This window comes from Leptodactylus fuscus, chromosome 2 (genome assembly GCF_031893055.1).
Source record: "Leptodactylus fuscus isolate aLepFus1 chromosome 2, aLepFus1.hap2, whole genome shotgun sequence".
NCBI lineage: Eukaryota > Metazoa > Chordata > Amphibia > Anura > Leptodactylidae > Leptodactylus > Leptodactylus fuscus.
Window position 1 is genome coordinate 282,557,035 of NC_134266.1, and position 22,769 is coordinate 282,579,803.

General features: G+C 45.1%; 2 protein-coding genes and 1 pseudogene across 2 annotated transcripts in view; 1 reads left to right on the top strand and 2 right to left on the bottom strand.

The window, feature by feature from the left end:
• Positions 1 to 426, bottom strand: part of LOC142196125 (uncharacterized) — a 267,316-nt gene extending 266,890 nt beyond the window's left edge. Inside the window, exons 1-2 of the mRNA XM_075266348.1 lie at positions 349 to 426; positions 66 to 233 (exon numbers count right to left, since the gene is read on the bottom strand). Of these exons, the coding sequence (XP_075122449.1) occupies positions 66 to 233; positions 349 to 426 (246 nt within the window). The remainder of the gene's footprint in view (positions 1 to 65; positions 234 to 348) is intronic.
• LOC142196122 (uncharacterized) overlaps positions 1 to 22,769 on the top strand; it is a 783,446-nt pseudogene that overhangs the window by 409,678 nt on the left and 350,999 nt on the right.
• The window catches only part of LOC142196229 (uncharacterized), a 203,216-nt gene continuing 191,467 nt past the window's right edge, over positions 11,021 to 22,769 (bottom strand). Inside the window, 1 exon segment of the mRNA XM_075266444.1 lies at positions 11,021 to 12,362. Coding sequence (XP_075122545.1) covers positions 11,021 to 12,362 — 1,342 coding nt within the window.

Sequence of the window (22,769 nt, forward strand, 5' to 3'; positions counted from 1 at the left end):
AGTCATCTCCAGAGCCCTCCCTTGGTGTTCTTGTATAATGTCCCAGCATTCCCAGCAGTGCTCACCTCTCCGCTCAGCAGCTCAGTGATCCTGCTGGTAAGTTCTAGGATCTTCTGCTCATGTCTCAGTGAATGAGGTGGAGGCTCGGTGATGGGGCTCGGGGTCCTGCTCCATCCTCCTGACACACGGGGTGTCACACACTCACCAGACGACTTCTTCACTACTGTGTAATCCTGTGTATGGTGAGACACTACAGGTCACTACAGAGAGTCTAAGAATCCTTCACCTGTCTAGTCATGTCCCTGGTTTATTCCTAGAGATAAGAGTGATGTCATGTGAGACTCTCACCTCTCCAGTGATCAAGGAGATGATCTCCAGGGCCAGCTCTAATATCCTGGTAGACATGTGGTTTCTGTCCTTCTCCATCTCTGGTAGGTCAATGAGGTCGTCTTGCAAAGAAACCTTTAGCTATGAGTTCTGAATCAGAGTCAAAAGGTGAACTGAGTGGAAGAGGACATTTTGAAGAACAACATATATGAAGTATAAGGTACCACCAATTCAGAATGATTAGTATATAATGGAAGTGACCTACAGCATATTCAGTCATGAGATGAGAAAAACAAAAGTTGCTTTTTGAAAATGGGATCTTTGTCCTGTTACATGACCAATTTTGGCCAAACTTTAGCTATGCGAGAGATGGACTCAAATTTAGAAACAACTGTGCAGAGGCTGGAGATTCTACTGTAGCGTGAGAGAGCTCACTCATTTTACACCCTCTTCTGCTGGTTCCACACAGATGTCCACAGAACCTGTTCTAGTAAATGTTTATACAAGTAGCGCCCCCCTGACAGAGTGGAGAGGATGTCCTAGTGACATGGTGACATAGTGTTGAGGTAGCAGCAGCATAAGGAGGCCACAGAGTGGCAAGGTTATATAACGGAGGCAGCAGCAGCGTGAGGAGACCATACAGTGACCCGGTGACAGAGTGAGGCGAGACAGCATGAATCATTTAATCTGCTGCATCAGGCATTGAAATCATGGCTGATCCAAGCCTGATTCATCTTCTCAAAGGTGAGCCTCTCCAAACCCCTGCTCTGTTGCCACACTACTGGCCGGGAAGGACAGCTTTTCCAGGGCAAACTTGCAAATAGTTGCATCCACAAATCCAGTTTGGATGCCCAGAAGTCCAGTGATTCTTTCACAATGGGTAGCAGGGTGCACCAAGTATGCCATCACCGCTGGTTTCATGTTCTGCTCTGACTAGATGCTGATAAGCAGATTCTTCACTATGGGGGTGAAGAAAGCTGCTCATTAGTGACTGTAGGCTCAAGCTGCTGCAGATGGAGCCCCTACTGCTCCTGCCACCCCCACCTCCTCCCACAGCTGCCATGCTGGTGCAGGTTGAGCGCTCAGGGCCCCTCTGGTCAGACGTGAGAGAGGATGGTCTATGGTGCAGATAGGCAGCTGCCAGGTTGCTACATAGCATTTCTCTATAGTAGTTCAGTTTATTCTACCTATCAGCCAGTGTAAAAAAGGGATGCCAGTGGTCCACTAGGTGCTTCTGGCATTGGGGCAGGGGTCCTTGGGTGAAGCTGGCATCTAAGGGGGTGTTCTTCTGGCATCAAGTTAGGAGCAGTGGTCCTTTAGGTGCTTCTGGCATCTAAGTGAGACAGAGGTCCTTGGGGTGCTGCTGGCATGTAAAGGGGGTAGGGGTCTTTGGAGTGCTGTTGGCATTTAAGGCAGGTACTGCTGGTATGAATATGGGGCAGGGATCCTTGAAGTGCTTATGGCACTGCTGAAATCTAAGAGTGTATTGGGACAGGGGTCTTATGTTGTGCTGCTGGCATCCAAGGGGGGGGGGGGGTTGCAGGGGTGCCATTGGCATCTTAATATGGGGGCATACAACTTCAGGGTGCTTCTGACATCTAAAGGGGTTGCAGTACTGCTGGCATGAGGTGGGGGAGGGGTGCTTCTAGCCTTTTAAGGGGGCTTTGTTCCTGTGGGTGCTGTTGGCATCTAAGAGGGATGCTGAGGCATGGATAGGGGGCAGAAATTCCTGGTGCTCTTCTGGCAACTAAAGGGGGTGGAGACACGGGTCTCTGGGGTGTCATGGCATTTAAATATGGGGGCATGTGTCATTGGTGTGCATCTGGCATTTAAATGGGACGGGTAGGGGTACTTGGGTGCTGCTGGCATGTAATGGGGGGTGCAGTGTCTTGTGGGGGTTCAAGTCCCTGTATGTGTGTGAGGGATCCCTGGGTATAGAGCGTGTGTGTGTGTGGGGGGGGGTTCCTGAGGTATTGCTTGCGTAAGATGGGATTCTGGAGGTGGTCCCCGGGGTGCTGCATGTGTGCATGGGGAGGTGCTGGTGGTGGTCCCTTAGGTACTTCCACCTATGTGCATGTGGTGGAGTGTCCAAGGGGTGCTGCCATCTAGTGTGTGGGTCCCTGGGCTACTACCTTCTTGTAAGTGAGGGGGTTCCTGCCTCTGTCTGTGCGGAGGGTGCTGGTGGTGGTCCCTGGAATCCTGCCTGACTTTTGGAGGGGTCTGGCCCCTGGAATTTTGCCACCTATGTGTTGGTAGAAGGGGTGCTGCTACCGATGTGCTGTGGGGGTGGGAGCAAGCCTCCAGTCCCTAGGACACTGCCGTCAGTATGCTGTTGTGTGGGGCTTATTGTTAGACATAAGCTCTATGCTGACTTTCACAGAAAGCACTGAGACCATGAACCTACCTATAGTAACTACAGAATACACCGAGACCATGAACCTTCCTATAGTAACTACAGAATACACCGAGACCATGGACCTACCTATAGTAACTACAGAATACACCCAGACCATGAACCTTCCTATAGTAACTACAGAATACACCCAGACCATGGACCTACCTATAGTAACTACAGAATACACCGAGACCATGGACCTACCTATAGTAACTACAGAATACACCGAGACCATGGACCTACCTATAGTAACTACAGAATACACCGAGACCATGGACCTACCTATAGTAACTACAGAATACACCGAGACCATGGACCTACCTATAGTAACTACAGAATACACCCAGACCATGGACCTACCTATAGTAACTACAGAATACACCGAGACCATGGACCTACCTATAGTAACTACAGAATACACCGAGACCATGGACCTACCTATAGTAACTACAGAATACACCCAGACCATGAACCTTCCTATAGTAACTACAGAATACACCCAGACCATGGACCTACCTATAGTAACTACAGAATACACCCAGACCATGGACCTACCTATAGTAACTACAGAATATACCCAGACCATGGACCTACCTATAGTAACTACAGAATATACCCAGACCATGGACCTACCTATAGTAACTACAGAATACACCCAGACCATGAACCTTCCTATAGTAACTACAGAATACACCCAGACCATGGACCTACCTATAGTAACTACAGAATACACCCAGACCATGGACCTACCTATAGTAACTACAGAATACACCCAGACCATGGACCTACCTATAGTAACTACAGAATACACCCAGACCATGAACCTACCTATAGTAACTACAGAATACACCGAGACCATGGACCTACCTATAGTAACTACAGAATATACCCAGACCATGGACCTACCTATAGTAACTACAGAATACACCCAGACCATGAACCTTCCTATAGTAACTACAGAATACACCCAGACCATGGACCTACCTATAGTAACTACAGAATACACCGAGACCATGGACCTACCTATAGTAACTACAGAATACACCGAGACCATGGACCTACCTATAGTAACTACAGAATACACCCAGACCATGGACCTACCTATAGTAACTACAGAATACACCGAGACCATGGACCTACCTATAGTAACTACAGAATACACCCAGACCATGGACCTACCTATAGTAACTACAGAATACACCGAGACCATGGACCTACCTATAGTAACTACAGAATACACCGAGACCATGGACCTACCTATAGTAACTACAGAATACACCGAGACCATGGACCTACCTATAGTAACTACAGAATACACCCAGACCATGGACCTACCTATAGTAACTACAGAATACACCCAGACCATGTACCTACCTATAGTAAGCATATAGAAAAGGATAGTAGTAAGCTATGAGTAAGAGACCCTGCGTCTTGAAACGCGTCAGCTAGAGCTATCAGAATGTGGTTTTAATCACCATTTTTCTTCTTTTTTGTCATTTCACATCTATTTACTTTTGTGTGTTTTTTAACCATGTCGGATTAAAAGTTATTTTTTAACTTACCTGGTCGAGCGGATCCTACTATCCTTTTCTATATGCTTCAACTACAAAGTGCCTTAGTCAGAGGCCAGGATCGTGCACCCAGGAATTATAAGGACTTATCAAGCTAACTGGAGGTGGTGAGCTATATGCTTATTTTTCTTATCTATTTACCTATAGTAACTACAGAATATACCCAGACCATGGACCTACCTATAGTAACTACAGAATACACCCAGACCATGGACCTACCTATAGTAACTACAGAGTACACCCAGACCATGTACCTGCCTATAGTAACTACAGAATATATCTAGACCATGAACCTACCTATAGTAACTACAGAACACACTGAGACTATGAACCTACCTGCAGTACCTCCATTCTAGTAAGGTTAGTTGTGGGACAGATGGCATTGAACTGAGGGCAACTGGAAAAGGACATTAAACTGTGGGTGTACCAGGAGAGATACTTTGTACTGTGGGGACAATTTGAGGAGAACATTATAATGTGGGGGCATATAACATTAGGGTTATTGTGTGGAGACCAAAAAGAGAAATGGATCGGAATGGGCAGAGTCAATTAAGAAGTGGGTGGGGCCAAACTTGCCACAGAAAGTTGGGCGTTATGAATAAATGCCTTGAAAAAGAGTGCAAGTATTAGTGGATGATAATTCACTGTTTTTGGCTGTAACAGGCTTGTTGTGTTCCACCTTGTACACACAGGTGAGTAATGAGGTGCAGTAAAGCAGCAGCGTGTGCTGCAATGTGTATTAAAGTTTCTGTTAATGACATTGCAACCACCCCAAATTCTTAAACTTCTTCTGTATACTTTCCCTTCACTAGCAATCCTCTTTGCCTGATTTATTCGTTTTCTATCCCTGTCCCGAGCTCCTGCTGATGTCTGTCCCTGCAGTAAGAGTGATGTGAAATGACAACCTAAAATGGCCACTGGTTTTTATAGGGCTTTGACATCACCGGGGTACATTTTTTTTGGGGGGGGAGATTTGAATTTTATCCTGGACAACCCCTTTAAGGGTATGTTCACACAGAGGAATTTGGCAATGAATTTGATGCTAAGTTTGGCCAGCAGAACATTTCTGCTTCAGGAAATTGAGATGGATTCTGCTTGTCAAAAACTGATGAGAATTTTGACGCTGAATTTGAAGCGGAAATCAAATCAGAATACGGAGAATAGAACTGCTGTACATCACCGAATCTGCCTGAAGTTTGAGCAGGACGCTTATTTTTTGCTATTAAAATAAATCTGCTGCAGCCTCGTACTGAAATGAATGAGAGGAGGCAAAAACCACATCAAACTCAGTGCCAAAGTCCCACATGTGAACTTACATGTTTTTTAAACTACTCATGGTTTATTTTTTGGCATTTCATAAATCTATTGTAAAATGTTACCCCAGATAGGCCACGCCCACTATCGCCAACAATACAGTAACGTGAGGAATCTGCTGTAAAATCCTTCAGAATAGACACAAACACCTGATCCATTTTACACACAGAGAAGAAAACTTACAAGAAGGGGCAGAAATAGAAGGAAAAGGTACAAGAGGCCGATAAATGCCCCAGTGACTGGAGCAGCATTGCTGGGGTCTCTACAGTTACCATGCTGGGAGTTGTAGTCCTGCAGGAGCGGTAAGATGGAAGTGTTCCTGCAGCTCTGTACAACCGCCATCATCTCCTGACAGCCTGCGGCTGGGGGTTGTAGTCTCTGACTAGCCGGCTACTGTAATGTGTACAGGGCACAGGTCTATCCAGTAGTGAGGTGAATGCACTGACCTGCAGGTTAATAGCGCCCCCCACTGACACCGCTCACACAGCCACAGAGTCAGAGCAGGAGGAAGAGCCCAACTTCAAGGAGGAAGAACCGGTCATGTGACAGCGGGAAAGGAAGGGGCGGAGCTAGCTAGTGACTGACAACTGAGCTGTGGGTGCAGGTGTCAGGTAGTCAGACTACAGATTTACTGAGATTGGGCGGGACAGTCCATGCAGTGGCGATCTATATGATCTGAGCTGCAGTAGTGCAGACACAGGGATGAGAATGTAATGAAAGGCCCCAAAATAATATATAATAGTCTAATCCAGTCTCTGTGACAAGAGGCAACACAGTGGCTCAGTGGTTAGCACTGTAGCCTTGCAGCACTGGAGTCCTGGGTTTGAGTCCCACCAGGAGCAACATCTGCAAGGAGTTTGTATGTTCTCCCCGTGTTTGCATGGATTTCCTCCCATTCTACAAAGACATGGTCACTATTTAGGATCAGCAGCAGTGCAGTAAATGGAGGAGGATGATACAGGGAGATGTGCCCGGCCTGGCAGCTGGAAAAGTGAAAATATCTCCTGATAGGGAAAGGATTCTCTGACCTGACACTGAGGAAGAAACAATAACCCGGACAATCCTGCCAGTTATCCCTGTATGGGAGACAATGCCGCAGCAACAGCGTGTGGGCAAAGAGACAATTTTATAGCGTCATACAGACAGTCTAGATAATGCTATAAGCTTTTCTTGAGGTCATGGCTTTTATTTGAGGGAATTTTTTTGTATGGTGAAGTGACATTTGACAGAATTTCAAGAAAAATTTGAGGCTCTCTATCAGTGTACCCGGCCCGGCTGCAGCTGAGAAAGCTGGAATATCCTACAAAGGTGATGGCTGTGTCTGCAGTGCGTGAGGTAAATACATGAGGGGACTCTGTGACTGTATATATCCTGGGGTAATACTGTAGTATATATGATATATCAGCTATATACTGCAGTGTGTGAGTTAAATACATGAGGGGACTCTGTGACTGTATATATCCTGACTAAATACTGCAGTATATATGATATATCAGCTATATACTGCAGTGTGTGAAGGAAATACATGAGGGGACTCTGTGACTGTATATATCCTGAGGTAATACTGCAGTATATATGATATATCAGCTATATACTGCAGTGTGTGAGGTAAATACATGAGGGGACTCTGTGACTGTATATATCCTGAGGTAACACTGCAGTATATATGATATATCAGCCATGTCTGCAGTGTGTGAGGTAAATACATGAGGGGACTCTGTGGCTGTGGTTTGCTGCATGTAGTGATCATTCACCATAAACTGCTGCTCAAACTGACTCCGACATGTGCAAAAGTATCAGTCAGTGTGCGCTTCACCCAGTGGCGTAACTAAGAATGGCGGGACCCTGTGGCGAACCTTTGCCCACCCAGGATCGGTAAGTAAATAGTGCCGGTTACCGGTAACGGCCCATTAAGAAAAAAAAAAAAACCTGCGGTTGAATTGGCTGTCACCGGGCTCCCTAATGTCCCCGGCCCTGTGGCAGCTGCTTCCGCTGGTTCTGTCAGGCGATGCTGCAACGTCACAGGCAGTGTCCTAGTCATACACACATCTACCATCACAGAAGAGTATGTATTGTGTGAAACACACAATGGCGGCCATTTTCTCACAGTGCGGCCATTTTTGTTTCACCAAAGTAAATTGCTATTTGTTCAGTTTTATGAAAACCGAACAATTTGGAATATAGAACCAGCCTGACCCGATACAAACCAGTTCACCCATCTCTGGCTGTAATGTAAAATGTCCAGTGTGTGGTAATCTCTTGTAGGAATCTCATCTCTTGTATAGGTGATGGTATTTTCTTGCTGTGTGGAGGAGAGCGCCATGTCTGGAGAAGTCGAGTACTGCTGCTCCTGAGTCTTCTTATGCTGGAAGTCCTTGCTGGCTGTGAGGTTTTCTAACACCTTCCTCGGGTTAAAGTAAAAAAAAAATACATGTAAAAATTATCCTGAACGAGCTTTTTAAGGCTTAATATCTCTGTCCCTAGGCACAACTAGAGAGACCTATGGAAGACGCCGAGTCTGTTATTTCATTGGCCATATTCACACAAGACTAAAAACCAGCCGTCACATGAACATTTCCCAGTCAGTGACCATCTAGGCCAGTGATGGTGAATCTATGGCATGCGTGCGGTCGCCCAAATTGTTCACCAACGGGGTATCCGGTACTAAAGAGCCGGGCGGCCGCCATAGCCGTCGGGTGACCGATTGGAGGCATTAACCCCTCCGGCGCTGCAGTCAAAGGCGCCGCTATTTTGCCCGGGATCACCGGCTCCTGGAGCATGCTCCAGGGCCGACGTCACGTTGCCATGACAGCCGGGAGCCTTGTAGAGGCTCTCAGGCTTGTCTGCAAATTCTCTCTTTTAGAGGCTGGTGTATACAGCCTGCAAAAGAAAGGATGATTTTTTGCAATGCATTGCAATGCATTAGCATTGTAATGCACTGCATTAGTGATCAGACCCCCTGGGGTTCAACACCCCTAGGGGGTCTAATAAATGCAAAAAAATTATAAAAAAATATAAGAAGTATTAAAAGTTCAAATCACCCCCTTTCCCTAGAACACATATAAAAGTAGTTAAAATCTGTGAAACACATACATGTTAGGTATCCCCACGTCCGAAATCGCCCGCTCTACAAATCTATAATAATATTTTTCCTGTTCGGCAAACGCCGTAGCGGGAAAAAGTAGTCAAAAGTGCCAAACCGCCGTTTTTTCACTGTTTTGATTCTGATAAAAATTTGAATAAAAAGTGATCAAAGCAATAACATTTCCCGAAAATGGTAGAACTAAAAAGTACACCCGGCCCCACAAAAAAAGACGCCCTATACATCCCCGTACACTTACGTATAAAAAAGTTACGGCCGTCGGAATATGGCGACTTTTAGAAAAAAATTTTTTTAACAGTTTTGGATTTTTTTTAGGGGTCAAAATGTAAATAAAACCATATAAATTTGGTATCCCTGGAACCGTACCGAAAAACACAATATAGAGGACATTTCATTTTGGCTGCACAGTGAACGCCGTAAAACCAAAGCCCGTAAGAAAGTCGCAGAAATGCATTTTTTCTTCAAATCCACCCCATTCTGAATTTTTTTCCTGCTTCCCAGCACATTATATAGAATAATTAATGGTGGCATCATGAAGAAAAATTTGTCCCGCAAAAATTAAGACCTCATATGGCTCTGGGAGCGGAGAAATAAAAAAGTTATGGGGTTTAGAAGGAGGGGAGTCAAAAACGAAAAACGAAAATCAAAAAATGCCATCGGCGGGAAGGGGTTAAAGAGTGTATACTACTGAGGGGATACATACTGAGGAGCATATAAGAGGGGGAGGATGTGTATTGAGGAGCATATAATGCTGGGGGGGTGTATTTACAAGCATATAATACTGTGTGTGTGGGGGGGCTACTGTGGAGAATATAATACTGTAGGGGGGCACTGCTGAGCATATAATTCTTTCTGGGGTCCCCTCACTATTTATAACACAGTATTTGTTGTATAGCAGACGTGATATTAGTACAGGCTGTAAGGATATTACACTGTCACTATAACACAGATCCTGCGTCAGTACACAGTTGTTTGTATTATTAAAAGCTCTGAAAAGCCCCATTCACACGACTGTAATTTGTGGTCCGTAACGCAATTGTGAATCCGCACAGTATTAAGTTTAAATTGCTGTGGTGGCACTCCGCGAAAATGTTGTGGGTTTTGGGTTGCAGTTTGGACACTCTGTCTCTAAAAGGTTCCCCATCAATGGTCTAGGTTACTATTCAGCTCTGTTTTTATGACAAGGTGTTTGTGAGGTCCAGTAACAAAATACATCATGTCCTATTTCTGGCCATATTACACAGGTCACTTATGGACTCAATTCTATGAGGGATCCATGAAAAATGAGTGACCAATGGATGCAAAATGGCTGTGAGGAACGGATATTTTATTTGTTTTATTAAAAATGGTCTGTGTGAATACATCCTTTCTTATCCTGTGTAAGGGGGTTAACAGTTCCGATCCCTACACCCACCCCAATCACTCCCCGCCCCTGCAGATATCACTATTCCGAGGAGAACCAGTGGACCCCTACTCACACCCTCATGGAAAGTGACACATTTCATTTATGATACACAGGAGATCTCAAAAACAACCAAAATTATGAAAAAGATCTTAAAACTTTATTATCACAAGTAAAATAATCCATATACAGAGTAAAAACTAAATAAAACATGGTGAGCCTGTCTGAGCGAAGCAGAAGGAACCTGCATCAAGGGGGCAAATACTTTATATCATATAATGGTAGACGAGGATTTCCCAAAAAGACCATTAAAAAGGAACCAAATTGTAATTTTCAGAACTATTAATAGTGGAGAGTCGGCCCAGTAAGGCACATTAGTAGGTCCCGGTCCTGGCATGTGTCCACTCCATGAAATACAACTCCATGTCAGGCTGAGGGGATATCTTTTGTGGAAGGCTGAACGAGAAGACTTCTCAAATCTTCAAAATATTTGGAAAGTCCACGATGTACAAGATGAAGAATGAAAATGATTTACACAAAGAGCCAGAAGTAGTTGTCTCCATGGCCTGTGTAGTGGCCGGAGCAGTCACTGCAGCTCAACGACCCTTGACTTTACTCGGCCACTACACAGGGCGAGGTGCCAGCTGCTTACAGCCCGGTGTTGTGTATAGAATGGGCACTGGAAGCGGCTCCATACAGCTGATCGATGAAGGAGCTGGCAGGTGACCCCATCAATCAGGTTTTATGGCCTAGACTATTCCAATGGCAGGCCATAAAATCTGTATTCTTAGACAACCCTTTTAATATGGCAGCGCCAGAGTGATAACAATGAAAACTCAAATACTGCCTAAAACACTTCTCAAATTCTGAATATATAATCTTTTTTTATAAAAATCATTATTTACCATTTAGGACATGGCACTGGCTTCTTTCTTAGCTCCAAGCATGACATTTTTCCCACATTCAGGACATGAAGATTACTTCTCTCCTGTGTGAGTTCTCTGATGGTTTTGAAGAGTACTTTTATACTTAAAACATTTCCCACATTCTGAACATTTAAACGGCTTCTCTCCCGTGTGAGTTCTCTGATGTACTATAAGCGTGGACCTCTGTCTATAACACTTTCCACATGTAGACCATGTATATGGCTTCTGTCCTGTGTGAGTTCTCTGATGTACTATAAAAGTGGATCTCTGTCTATAAAACTTTCCACATTTAGAGCATGCATATGGCTTCTCTCCTGTGTGAATTCTCTGATGTTCCATAAGAGATGATTTGATAGTGAAGGATTTCCCACAATCTGAACATACATGCGGTTTTTCACCTCTATGAATCTTCATGTGATCGTAAAGATTAGGTTTATATGTAAAACATTTCCCACATTCTGAGCATTTGAATGGCTTCTCTCTTGTATGAGTTCTCTGATGTACAATAAGAGCTGATTTCGTAGTGAAGGATTTCCCACATTCTGAGCATTTGAATGGCTTCTCTCCTGTGTGAGTTCTCTGATGTACAATAAGAGCTGATTTGGTAGCGAAGGATTTCCCACATTCTGAGCATTTGAATGGCTTCTCTCCGGTGTGAGTTCTCTGATGATCAAGAAGAACAGATTTTCTACCAAAAGATTTCCCACATTCAGAACATGAAAATCGTTCCTCCCATGTGTGAGTTCTCTGATGTACTATAAAAGTGGATCTCAGTCTATAACACTTTCCACATTTAGAGCATGTATATGGCTTCTCTCCTGTATGAATTCTCTGATGATCCACAAGAGCTGATTTCTTAATGAAGGATTTCCCACATTCTGTACATTTGAATGGCTTCTCTCCGTTGTGAGTTCTCTGATGATCAAGAAGAACAGATTTTCTACCAAAAGATTTCCCACATTCAGAACATGAAAATCGTTCCTCTCACGTGTGAGTTCTCTGATGTACTGTAAAAGTGTAGCTCTGTCTATAAGACTTTCCACATTTAGAGCATTTATATGGCTTCTCTCCTGTGTGAATTCTCTGATGTTCCACAAGAGCTGATTTCTTAATGAAGGATTTCCCACATTCTGTACATGTGAATGGCTTCTCTCCTGTGTGAGTTCTCTGATGATTAAGAAGAACAGATTTTCTACTAAAAGATTTCCCACATTCTGTACATGTAAATGGCTTTTCACCTCTGTGAATCTTCAGGTGTCTGGTAAGATTAGATTTAGTTTTAAAATGTTTTCCACATTCTGCACATGGAAAAGTTTCCGCCGGTCTATCTCCAGAACTTTCCATGACAAGTTGTGACCTTATTTTATTCTACTTCATAACAAGGAGATAAAAACTGAGATCCATGGGGGCCGCTCATACAGTCTTCACCTGAAAATAAATAAATTTAATTTAAATTCATGCCATGAATAATCCACCAGATTAATTGCTCAGATGCCGTGAGATCTCAGGGTACCATAGGGTTGCTATAGAGGCTTGGCCAAATACAGAGGAAGGTTCTATATACAGTAATACAGAAGAAGTGTTACAGTACATGGTACAAAGGATCAAGTGATCTGAGTTTTAAGTCTCCTTTTGAGACAGTAAATAAATTAAAAAATTAAAAATTTAGCAACAAAATTGTGTAAAAAATATTACAGTTGAAAAAAAAACTTTTCCACTTAAAAAAAAATTGCATTTATTCTCAAACTATTCAAAAATAATGTTATTTATCCAATTCGGTGAAGGAAAAAAAAATAATGAATTACCACAATGAGCAAAAAGTGATCAAAAAATTGCAGATACCAAAAACTGGTGTCAACAAAAACTACTACTTACCTTGCAAAAAAACCCTCAGTTGTAGCTCAGTCAACAACAAAAAGCTACAGATAACAGAATACGGGGTCTCTATTGTTTATTTTAGTTACTGTATATACTCGAGTATAAGCAGAGTTTTCCAGCACAGTTTTTGTGGTGAACCCCCCCCCCCCTTGGCTTATACTCGAGTCAAGCACTAGAGCAACACAACAACGCAGTCGGCAAGACACCTGTGGGTGGTCGCTGGAGCAGCGCTGCCGCCGATAAGCTTACTATTCATTACAAACTACAGATATGTACTTACGGTACTTCTGCTAGGAAACCAGGAACGCAGAGATAAGTCGGGTGCGGGCCTGAGCTTACATGGCCATGTCACCTGGCGTGTGATGGAATGGTTGGGGAGGGGGAAGGGTCTGGAGAGCAAGGGAGCGGAGGCTCGATGCTGACTGTGGGCGGCCGCTGGAGCAGCGCTGCTGCCGATAGGCGAGTGGTGAAGCACTGCTATCTCCAGGGCCACCCCAAGATATTTCCGGAGCGTCTTCTCTGCTGAAGGCAGCGGCGCACTAAGAAGATGTAGATTGATGTTGATGTGGGGTCAGGGTTTAGGGTGAAGTAGGTGCTGGGGTAGGGGGGGTGTCGTTTTGGTTGTCTGTCTGCTCCTTCTCTGAGCCTGAAGTTTGGGGTTTTTCCCCCCACTTGGAATTCAGTCTGACTATAGGCAGTATCTGCAGTGCTCCTATTCTGTCGGGAAGGGGTTAATAGGAGCACTGCAGATACCCAATATTCAGCCAGACTGAATTCCAAGTAGGGAGAGAAAAAAAAAAACAGTCCTCAAGCTCAGGGAAGGGGCGGACAGACAACCAAAACACCCCCTCCCCTTCCCCAGCCTCTATTGCATCCAAAAAATCCCCCCCCCCCCCCCATGGCTTATACTCAAATCAATAAGTTTTCCCAGTTTTTTGTGGTAAAAATCGGCTTCTATTCGGGTCGGCTTATACTCGAATATATAGGGTAAATAAACATAATAAGACTGATATAATATGGGATCCCTGAAATTGTAATAACCCCCCGGAAAAGGCCGCCATGTCATTAGTAATGCAAATTGAAGGCCATAAAAATAAAACAAATTACAGGGTTTTTTTTCATGCACCCTCTAAAACCTTAATATGAGCTGATCAAAACATTACATGTACCCCAAATCTTATAAAATACAACTTATCACGCAAATTCTTCTCTTACCTTTATTATTCTGATCTGCGCCGCTGTCCAGAGGAATATCTTCTTTCTTCCCTACGTAAATGAGTTTTCTCGCAGGGGTGTCCCCTGTGCTGCTTGAAAACTCTCCAGCAATGGCCTCTGTCTTCTTCAACTCCTCCTTTTCTCTCACGCTCCTCTCCCATTTGGCCACAGAAAAATGGCCGATGTACATGCGAAGTCGGAGCTTTTGGACCAAGAGAAGAGGAGCACAAGAGAAAAGGCGCTGAGAAAACAGAGGTGTCGCTGGAGAGTTTTCATGCAGCACTGGGGACGCCCCTGCGAGAAAACTCATTTGAGTAAGGAAGAAAGAAGAAATTCCTCAGGAAGGGCGGTGCGGATCAGAACAATAAAGGTAAGAGAAGAATAACCTTTCTTAAGACTATTCCTATGTGTATTTATTGTAAAAAGCGTATTCTAGTGACAGGGCAGGCGGTGTACACGGAGAGTGCGGGGTGGACGGTGTATACAGAGAATGCAGGGCAGCAGTGTATACGGAGAGTGCAGGGCGAGCGGTGTATACGGAGAGTGCAGGGCGAGCGGTGTATACGGAGAGTGCAGGGCAGGCGGTGTACACGGAGAGTGCGGGGTGGACGGTGTATACAGAGAATGCAGGGCAGCAGTGTATACGGAGAGTGCAGGGCGAGCGGTGTATACGGAGAGTGCAGGGCGGTCAGTATATACACTGGGGGTTCTATCATTTGTACTTTTTTTTTTTTTATACCTCGGCATTCTGTGCATCTAATTTACTAAAAAGGTTCAATTGTGTCATAAATTTTGCACAAAATTCACCTAAACTTGTGATTCTCCTACTGTCAGATATTTGGGGTGTTTTACACTACTCATGTCCTGGACTGCAGTCGCCTCCTATTTTTGGAACCAATTTGTATAACTCTATTGTAAAATGTTACCCCAGATAGGCCACGCCCACTATCCCCAACAATACAGTAAAGTGAGGAATCTGCTGTAAAATCCTTCAGAATAGACACAGACAAGACCAGAAAGGGGTATCCCCACAGCAACAAAAATAAAGATTAAAACCTAACTTTTATTAAAGTCATTTAAAATAAGTCTATGAAGTTCATGTGTACCTCCTACTACCACCTAGTGCAATAAAATCACTATTCCTCACTGAGTGGCAAGTCTTTTTATGCAGGCGTGTGTTCTGTGATACCTAATCCGTTTGTCGGGTGTTCACCCTGAATCTAGGTACTTGTTCACACCACTCTTTCTAGCCCTCCTAAGCCGACAGGTGCTCGTTCTGACCGCTCCCTCTCTCCTCCTCAAACAATTGGGTTTCACATTGACTGTGCTGGGAGTCTCTGCCTGAGCCTGGACACTTCTGAGAACCTGCAGCTCTGGACCCTGCTAGTTATTCTGCCTGTATCTGTGAGGACAGATTGATATTCTAGGACATCAGATATGTTCGTCCCTTATATTATAGCGTCTCTACGCGTTTCATCAAGATCATCAGGAGACGATTAAAATTTTTGCAGGCTGCCCTAATAACTATAGCCTGCCATCTAGCCTATTGCAATACCAGCGATATGGCATGTGGTAAAAACCACAGTTGAGACCGGGACCCTGATGGTGGATCCCGGTTGTAGTAAAGAGGCTGACACTGCGCTCTGTCGTCTCGCTCTTAAATAGCCCCCGAGCGAGTGTAGGGCTCCACCTCTTTTAGGTCACGCCCCCTCAACAGGTACCCACGTGGGGGAGTGATGTCTCAGCGACATCACGGGGGGGGGGCGTGTCCCAGCTGGAGCCGTTCATTTCATTGGCCCAAGATTCCTCCATGTCTCTCCTCAGAAACAAAATCACAATACCACAGATAGTACTGATTGTGAAGGCGCGCACATTTTTAAGTGAAATGGAGTTTAGTAAGAAAGAAAAAGAACTTCAACTAAACATAGAGAAGTTCACAAATTTTATAAAAAATCGTAAACATCAACAGTTTACTCGCGATTTACAAGAATTTAAAGAGAACAGAGCGTACTGGGGGGCGAACAAACCCCAGACTATATCAGATATTTCCTCTTCAGATTACGATTGGTCTGACAATGACTCTAATAGTAGACCCAGGGAAAAAACTCGAAGTAGGGGACGAGGGCTGAGTTCTGGTCATAGGGGTAAAAACAAACCACGTAACCCCGCCAGGGACACTGGGAGTGCCAATATATCTGGGGGGTTTTTAGCCCAGACTCCACAGATAACGAGCTATATGCTACGGGGGCGAGTGGAACAGCCACCACCAGTATGAGATGTAATGGAGGGGCTACCCCCATTGTAGTGGAAAAACAAGATGATGCACTACAAATTATTAATTTATCTCAGCGCCCACTAACAAATTCTGAACGTGTAGTCCTAGCTAGAGGATTATCATTTGTACCTTCCCAAAATTTTAGTCACTTTGACTGGGTCAAAGACCTGGCACTTTTTACCCGGAAATTACGGTGGTCCAAATTTATGGATTCAACTGACACCAGAAGGGCACGAGAATTAGGGGTGGAGGTGGAGGATTTGGAGGGGCTAAGGACACTGGAAAGCCTCTACTTGGAGGCACAGAGGGAGGAAGAAACTTTACAACTGACAAATTTGAAACCAAAAAATTGCAATAACCCACCACCTGGGGACTATAAATGTATAGATATCTTTGAAAGGATGGTCAGAGAGAGATTGTCCCAGCTTGCTAGAGATAGAACCCCTAGGCGGAATAACCTTAGCCATGACCAACGTGCCGCCTTAAAATCTTTGGAGTCCGATAAATAAATTATTATAAAAACTGCGGACAAAGGCGGCAACGTTGTTGTCATGGATAGGACTGAATACATCTCCATGTGCAACCGTATTCTAGAGGACAAAGACAACTACTTGGTCCTTCCCTCAGACCCCACCCCAGATTTTGCCAGAGATTTGATCCAGTTGTTGGACCAGGGTAGAAGCTTGGGTTTAATCTCACATCAGGAATATAAGTATATGTGTCCGGAGTTTCCCCGGGTCCCTACATTCTATAGCCTACCAAAAGTCCACAAGGGCTATCATCCTCTTAAGGGCCGCCCCATTGTCTCTGGCATTGGGGGGGTCACCGAGGGGGTCAGCAATTACTTAGACCAAATATTGCGGCCCTTCGTGTTGGCCCTCCCGTCATATGTCAGAGACACGATGGATGTCCTCCGCCAGCTAGAGGACATCCAGATTCCATCTGGGGCGGCCCTGGCAACTTTGGATGTGGAGGCGCTCTACAGCTCCATCCCCCATGACAAGGGGTGTGGGGCTGTGGGGCGCTTCCTAGGGACCCGGGGAGAACAGTTTGGGGCTCACAACAAATTAGTCCTAGATCTCCTGGAGTTTACCCTAACGCATAATGTGTTCCTTTTCGACGGACGGGTGTACCATCAGCGGCGGGGCACCGCTATGGGGTGCCCCGCCGCACCCGTTTATGCTAATCTGTACTTGGGACACTGGGAAGAGAGGGTTGTCTTCGGCCAACATGCAGAAACCTGGGCCAGGCACATAGTGCTTTGGCTCAGGTTCATTGATGATATTGTCATTGTGTGGACTGGGACTAAGCTTGAATTTGATCAGTTTGTGAATGCCCTCAACTCTAATGAGTTTAACCTACACTTTACTTCATTTTATGACACCAAAACTATACCATTCCTGGATGTGGAGATTACTCTAAAAAATGATGGTACATTTGCGTCAACCTTGTTTAGGAAACCTACTGCAACCAACGCACTCCTACACTGGAATAGTCAACACCCACAGCCCTTAAAACGGGGAATACCCAAAGGGCAGTTCCTGCGATTACGGAGGAACTTCTCGGAGATGGGAGATTTTGAAAGGGAAAGTTCCACTCTCATTGAACGTTTCGTGGCACGTAGATATCCACGCCATTTGGTAGAAGCGGCGAGAGAATCCGCACGGAGGGTCCCACGTAACTCCCTCCTGATACCCAAATCAAAAAAGGAGGGGAAACAACTGATCCGTATGATCGGCTCTTATGATAGCCAGTCAAGGGAGGTCACTAATATCTTTAAAACCTATTGGGATATCTTAAAACAAGACCCTGTCATTTGTGGGGTAATTCCCCCACACCCCTCGATTACGTTCAGGAGGGGTCGCAATTTGGCGGACAGGGTCACCCACAGTCACCTCTCACCCTTATAAACACCGGGAACTTGGCTGGGGCGGACGGGAGTGGTGGGCACCCACAGATGTGGCTCTTGTAAAGCCTGCTGCTACATAAAACGGGGCAAGGAGATACGTGCGGCTGCCACGGGACACATCTTCCAAATCAGAGAGTTTGCTAACTGCAGGACGGAAGGGGTGATATATGTGATCACATGCCCTTGTGAGTTGAACTATGTGGGCAAAACCCGCCGCCAACTGCGTGTGCGAATCCTCGAACATGTGGGCGATGTGCTCAGACGTACAGAGACTCCCGTGTCCAAACACCTCTGGGACAAACACAATGGTGACCCCTTATGTCTCAGTTTCCAGGTTATTGAAAAGGTCCCGAGACCCATGAGAGGTGGGAATTGGGATAAGATGATTCTTCGCCGTGAGGCGCAATGGATCTTCCGATTTTCATCAATGAAACCCGAGGGTCTGAATGACGTGATTTCGTTTCTTTCATTTATTTAAGACATATAGCTTTGTGTGTGACCTAGTTAAATTTATCAACATAGAGGTCACATACGGTGATAATCACCCCTAAATATAGACATTCACCCCTAAACTATCGAATTGCCCATACACAGAATGGTTTATTTGTGCATGTGTGGACTGACAGGAATAGGTACATGGTGCCAGTTCTGTATTAGGTATAACCAGAGGGACCACATGCTAGGGTATTTACCATATGACTTGGGCATTTATGAAACAGTATGTTTGCTGTGGGAGGCCTGATTTATGAGTATAGAACCTTGGTCTTCACATTGTGATACTGAATCCATATACTCGGGGGGGGGGGTGAGAATACTTACCGACTAAACATCAATACAATATATCCTGGATGCTTATTGAACCGTGTTCACATTGTGTTGCTGGTCTGAAGTACTGCCAGTGGTATGAGTGCAACATTATCACTATCTGTGGTATTGTGATTTTGTTTCTGAGGAGAGACATGGAGGAATCTAGGGCCAATGAAATGAACGGCTCCAGCTGGGACACGCCCCCCCCCGTGATGTTGCTGAGACATCACTCCCCCACGTGGGTACCTGTTGAGGGGGCGTGACCTAAAAGAGGTGGAGCCCTACACTCGCTCGGGGGCTATTTAAGAGCGAGACGACAGAGCGCAGTGTCAGCCTCTTTACTACAACCGGGATCCACCATCAGGGTCCCGGTCTCAACTGTGGTTTTTACCACATGCCATATCGCTGGTATTGCAATAGGCTAGATGGCAGGCTATAGTTATTAGGGCAGCCTGCAAAAATTTTAATCGTCTCCTGATGATCTTGATGAAACGCGTAGAGACGCTATAATATAAGGGACGAACATATCTGATGTCCTAGAATATCAATCTGTCCTCACAGACACAGGCAGAATAACTAGCAGGGTCCAGAGCTGCAGGTTCTCAGAAGTGTCCAGGCTCAGGCAGAGACTCCCAGCACAGTCAATGTGAAACCCAATTGTTTGAGGAGGAGAGAGGGAGCGGTCAGAACGAGCACCTGTCGGCTTAGGAGGGCTAGAAAGAGTGGTGTGAACAAGTACCTAGATTCAGGGTGAACACCCGACAAACGGATTAGGTATCACAGAACACACGCCTGCATAAAAAGACTTGCCACTCAGTGAGGAATAGTGATTTTATTGCACTAGGTGGTAGTAGGAGGTACACATGAACTTCATAGACTTATTTTAAATGACTTTAATAAAAGTTAGGTTTTAATCTTTATTTTTGTTGCTGTGGGGATACCCCTTTCTGGTCTTGTATGAATTACTGGTAATCCCAGATCCTTGCTTAGAAAAGAATAGACACAAACACCTGATCCATTTTACACACAGAGGAGGAAACTTACAAGAAGGAGCAGAATTAGAAGGAGAAGGTACAAGAGGCCGATAAATGCCCCAGTGACTGGAGCAGCATTGCTGGGGTCTCTACAGTTACCATGCTGGGAGTTGTAGTCCTGCAGGAGCGGTAAGATGGAAGTGTTCCTGCGGCTCTGTACAACCGCCATCATCTCCTGACAGCCTGCGGCTGGGGGTTGTAGTCTCTGACTAGCCGGCTACTGTAATGTGTACAGGGCACAGGTCTATCCAGTAGTGAGGTGAATGCACTGACCTGCAGGTTAATAGCGCCCCCCACTGACACCGCTCACACAGCCACAGAGTCAGAGCAGGAGGAAGAGCCCAACTTCAAGGAGGAGGAACCGGTCATGTGATAGCAGGAAGGGGCGGAGCTAGCTAGTGACTGACAACTGAGCTGTGGGTGCCGGTGTCAGGTAGTCAGACTACAGATTTCCTGAGATTGGGCGGGACAGTCCATGCAGTGGTGATCTATATGATCTGAGCTGCAGTAGTGCAGACACAGGGATCAGAATGTAATGAAAGGCCCAAAAATAATATCTAATAGTCCAGATGTCTCCACTGCCCGGCCATTGGGCCGGTAACATGTCTGGCTAGTGGTGGTCACTATTTAGGAGCAGCATCAGCAGCAGTGCAGTAAATGGAGGAGGATGATACAGGGAGATGTGCCCGGCCTGGCAGCTGGAAAAGTGAAAATATCTCCTGATAGGGAAAGGATTCTCTGACCTTACACTGAGCAAGAAACAATAACCTGGACAATCCTGCCAGTTATCCCTGTATGGGAGACAATGCCGCAGCAACAGTGTGTGGGCAAAGTGACAATTAATAGTGTCATACAGACAGTCTGGGTAATGCTATAAGCTTTTCTTGAGGTCATGGCTTTTATTTGAGGGAATCTTTTTGTATGGTGAAGTGACATTTGATGGAATTTCAAGAAAAATTTGGGGCTCTATCAGTGTACCCGGCCCGGCTGCAGCTGAAAAAGCTGGAATATCCCACAAAAGTGATGGCTGTGTCTGCAGTGCGTGAGGCAAATACATGAGGGGACTCGGTGTCTGTATATATCCTGAGGTAATACTGCAGTATATATGATATATCAGCTATATACTGCAGTGTGTGAGGTAAATACATGAGGGGACTCTGTGACTGTATATATCCTGAGGTAATACTGCAGTATATATGATATATCAGCTATATACTGCAGTGTGTGAGGTAAATACATGAGGGGACTCTGTGACTGTATATATCCTGAGGTAATACTGCAGTATATATGATATATACAGCTATATACTGCAGTGTGTGAGGTAAATACATGAGAGGACTCTGTGACTGTATATATCCTGAGGTAATACTGCAGTATATATGATATATCAGCTATATACTGCAGTGTGTGAGGTAAATTCATGAGGGGACTCTGTGACTGTATATACCCTGAGGTAATACAGCAGTATATATGATATATCAGCTATATACTGCAGTGTGTGAGGTAAATACATGAGGGGACTCTGTGACTGTATATATCCTGAGGTAATACTGCAGTATATATGATATATACAGCTATATACTGCAGTGTGTGAGGTAAATACATGAGAGGACTCTGTGACTGTATATATCCTGAGGTAATACTGTAGTATATATGATATATCAGCTATATACTGCAGTGTGTGAGGTAAATTCATGAGGGAACTCTGTATCTGTATATATCCTGAGGTAATACAGCAGTATATATGATATATCAGCTATATACTGCAGTGTGTGAGGTAAATACACTCACCGGCCACTTTATTAGGTACACCTGTCCAACTGCTCGTTAACACTTAATTTCTAATCAGCCAATCACATGGCGGCAACTCAGTGCATTTAGGCATGTAGACATGGTCAAGACAATTTCCTGCAGTTCAAACCGAGCATCAGTATGGGGAAGAAAGGTGATTTGAGTGCCTTTGAACGTGGCATGGTTGTTGGTGCCAGAAGGGCTGGTCTGAGTATTTCAGAAACTGCTGATCTACTGGGATTTTCACGCACAACCATCTCTAGGGTTTACAGAGAATGGTCCGAAAAAGAAAAAACATCCAGTGAGCGGCAGTTCTGTGGGCGGAAATGCGTTGTTGATGCCAGAGGTCAGAGGAGAATGGCCAGACTGGTTCGAGCTGATAGAAAGGCAACAGTGACTCAAATAGCCACCCGTTACAACCAAGGTAGCCAGAAGAGCATCTCTGAACGCCGCACAGTACGTCCAACTTTGAGGCTACAGATGGGCTACAGCAGCAGAAGACCACACCGGGTGCCACTCCTTTCAGCTAAGAACAGGAAACTGAGGCTACAATTTGCACAAGCTCATCGAAATTGGACAATTGAAGATTGGAAAAACGTTGCCTGGTCTGATGAGTCTCGATTTCTGCTGCGACATTCGGATGGTAGGGTCAGAATTTGGCGTCAACAACATGAAAGCATGGATCCATCCTGCCTTGTATCAGTAACGGTTCAGGCTGGTGGTGGTGGTGTCATGGTGTGGGGAATATTTTCTTGGCACTCTTTGGGCCCCTTGGTACCAATTGAGCATCGTTGCAACGCCAAAGCCTACCTGAGTATTGTT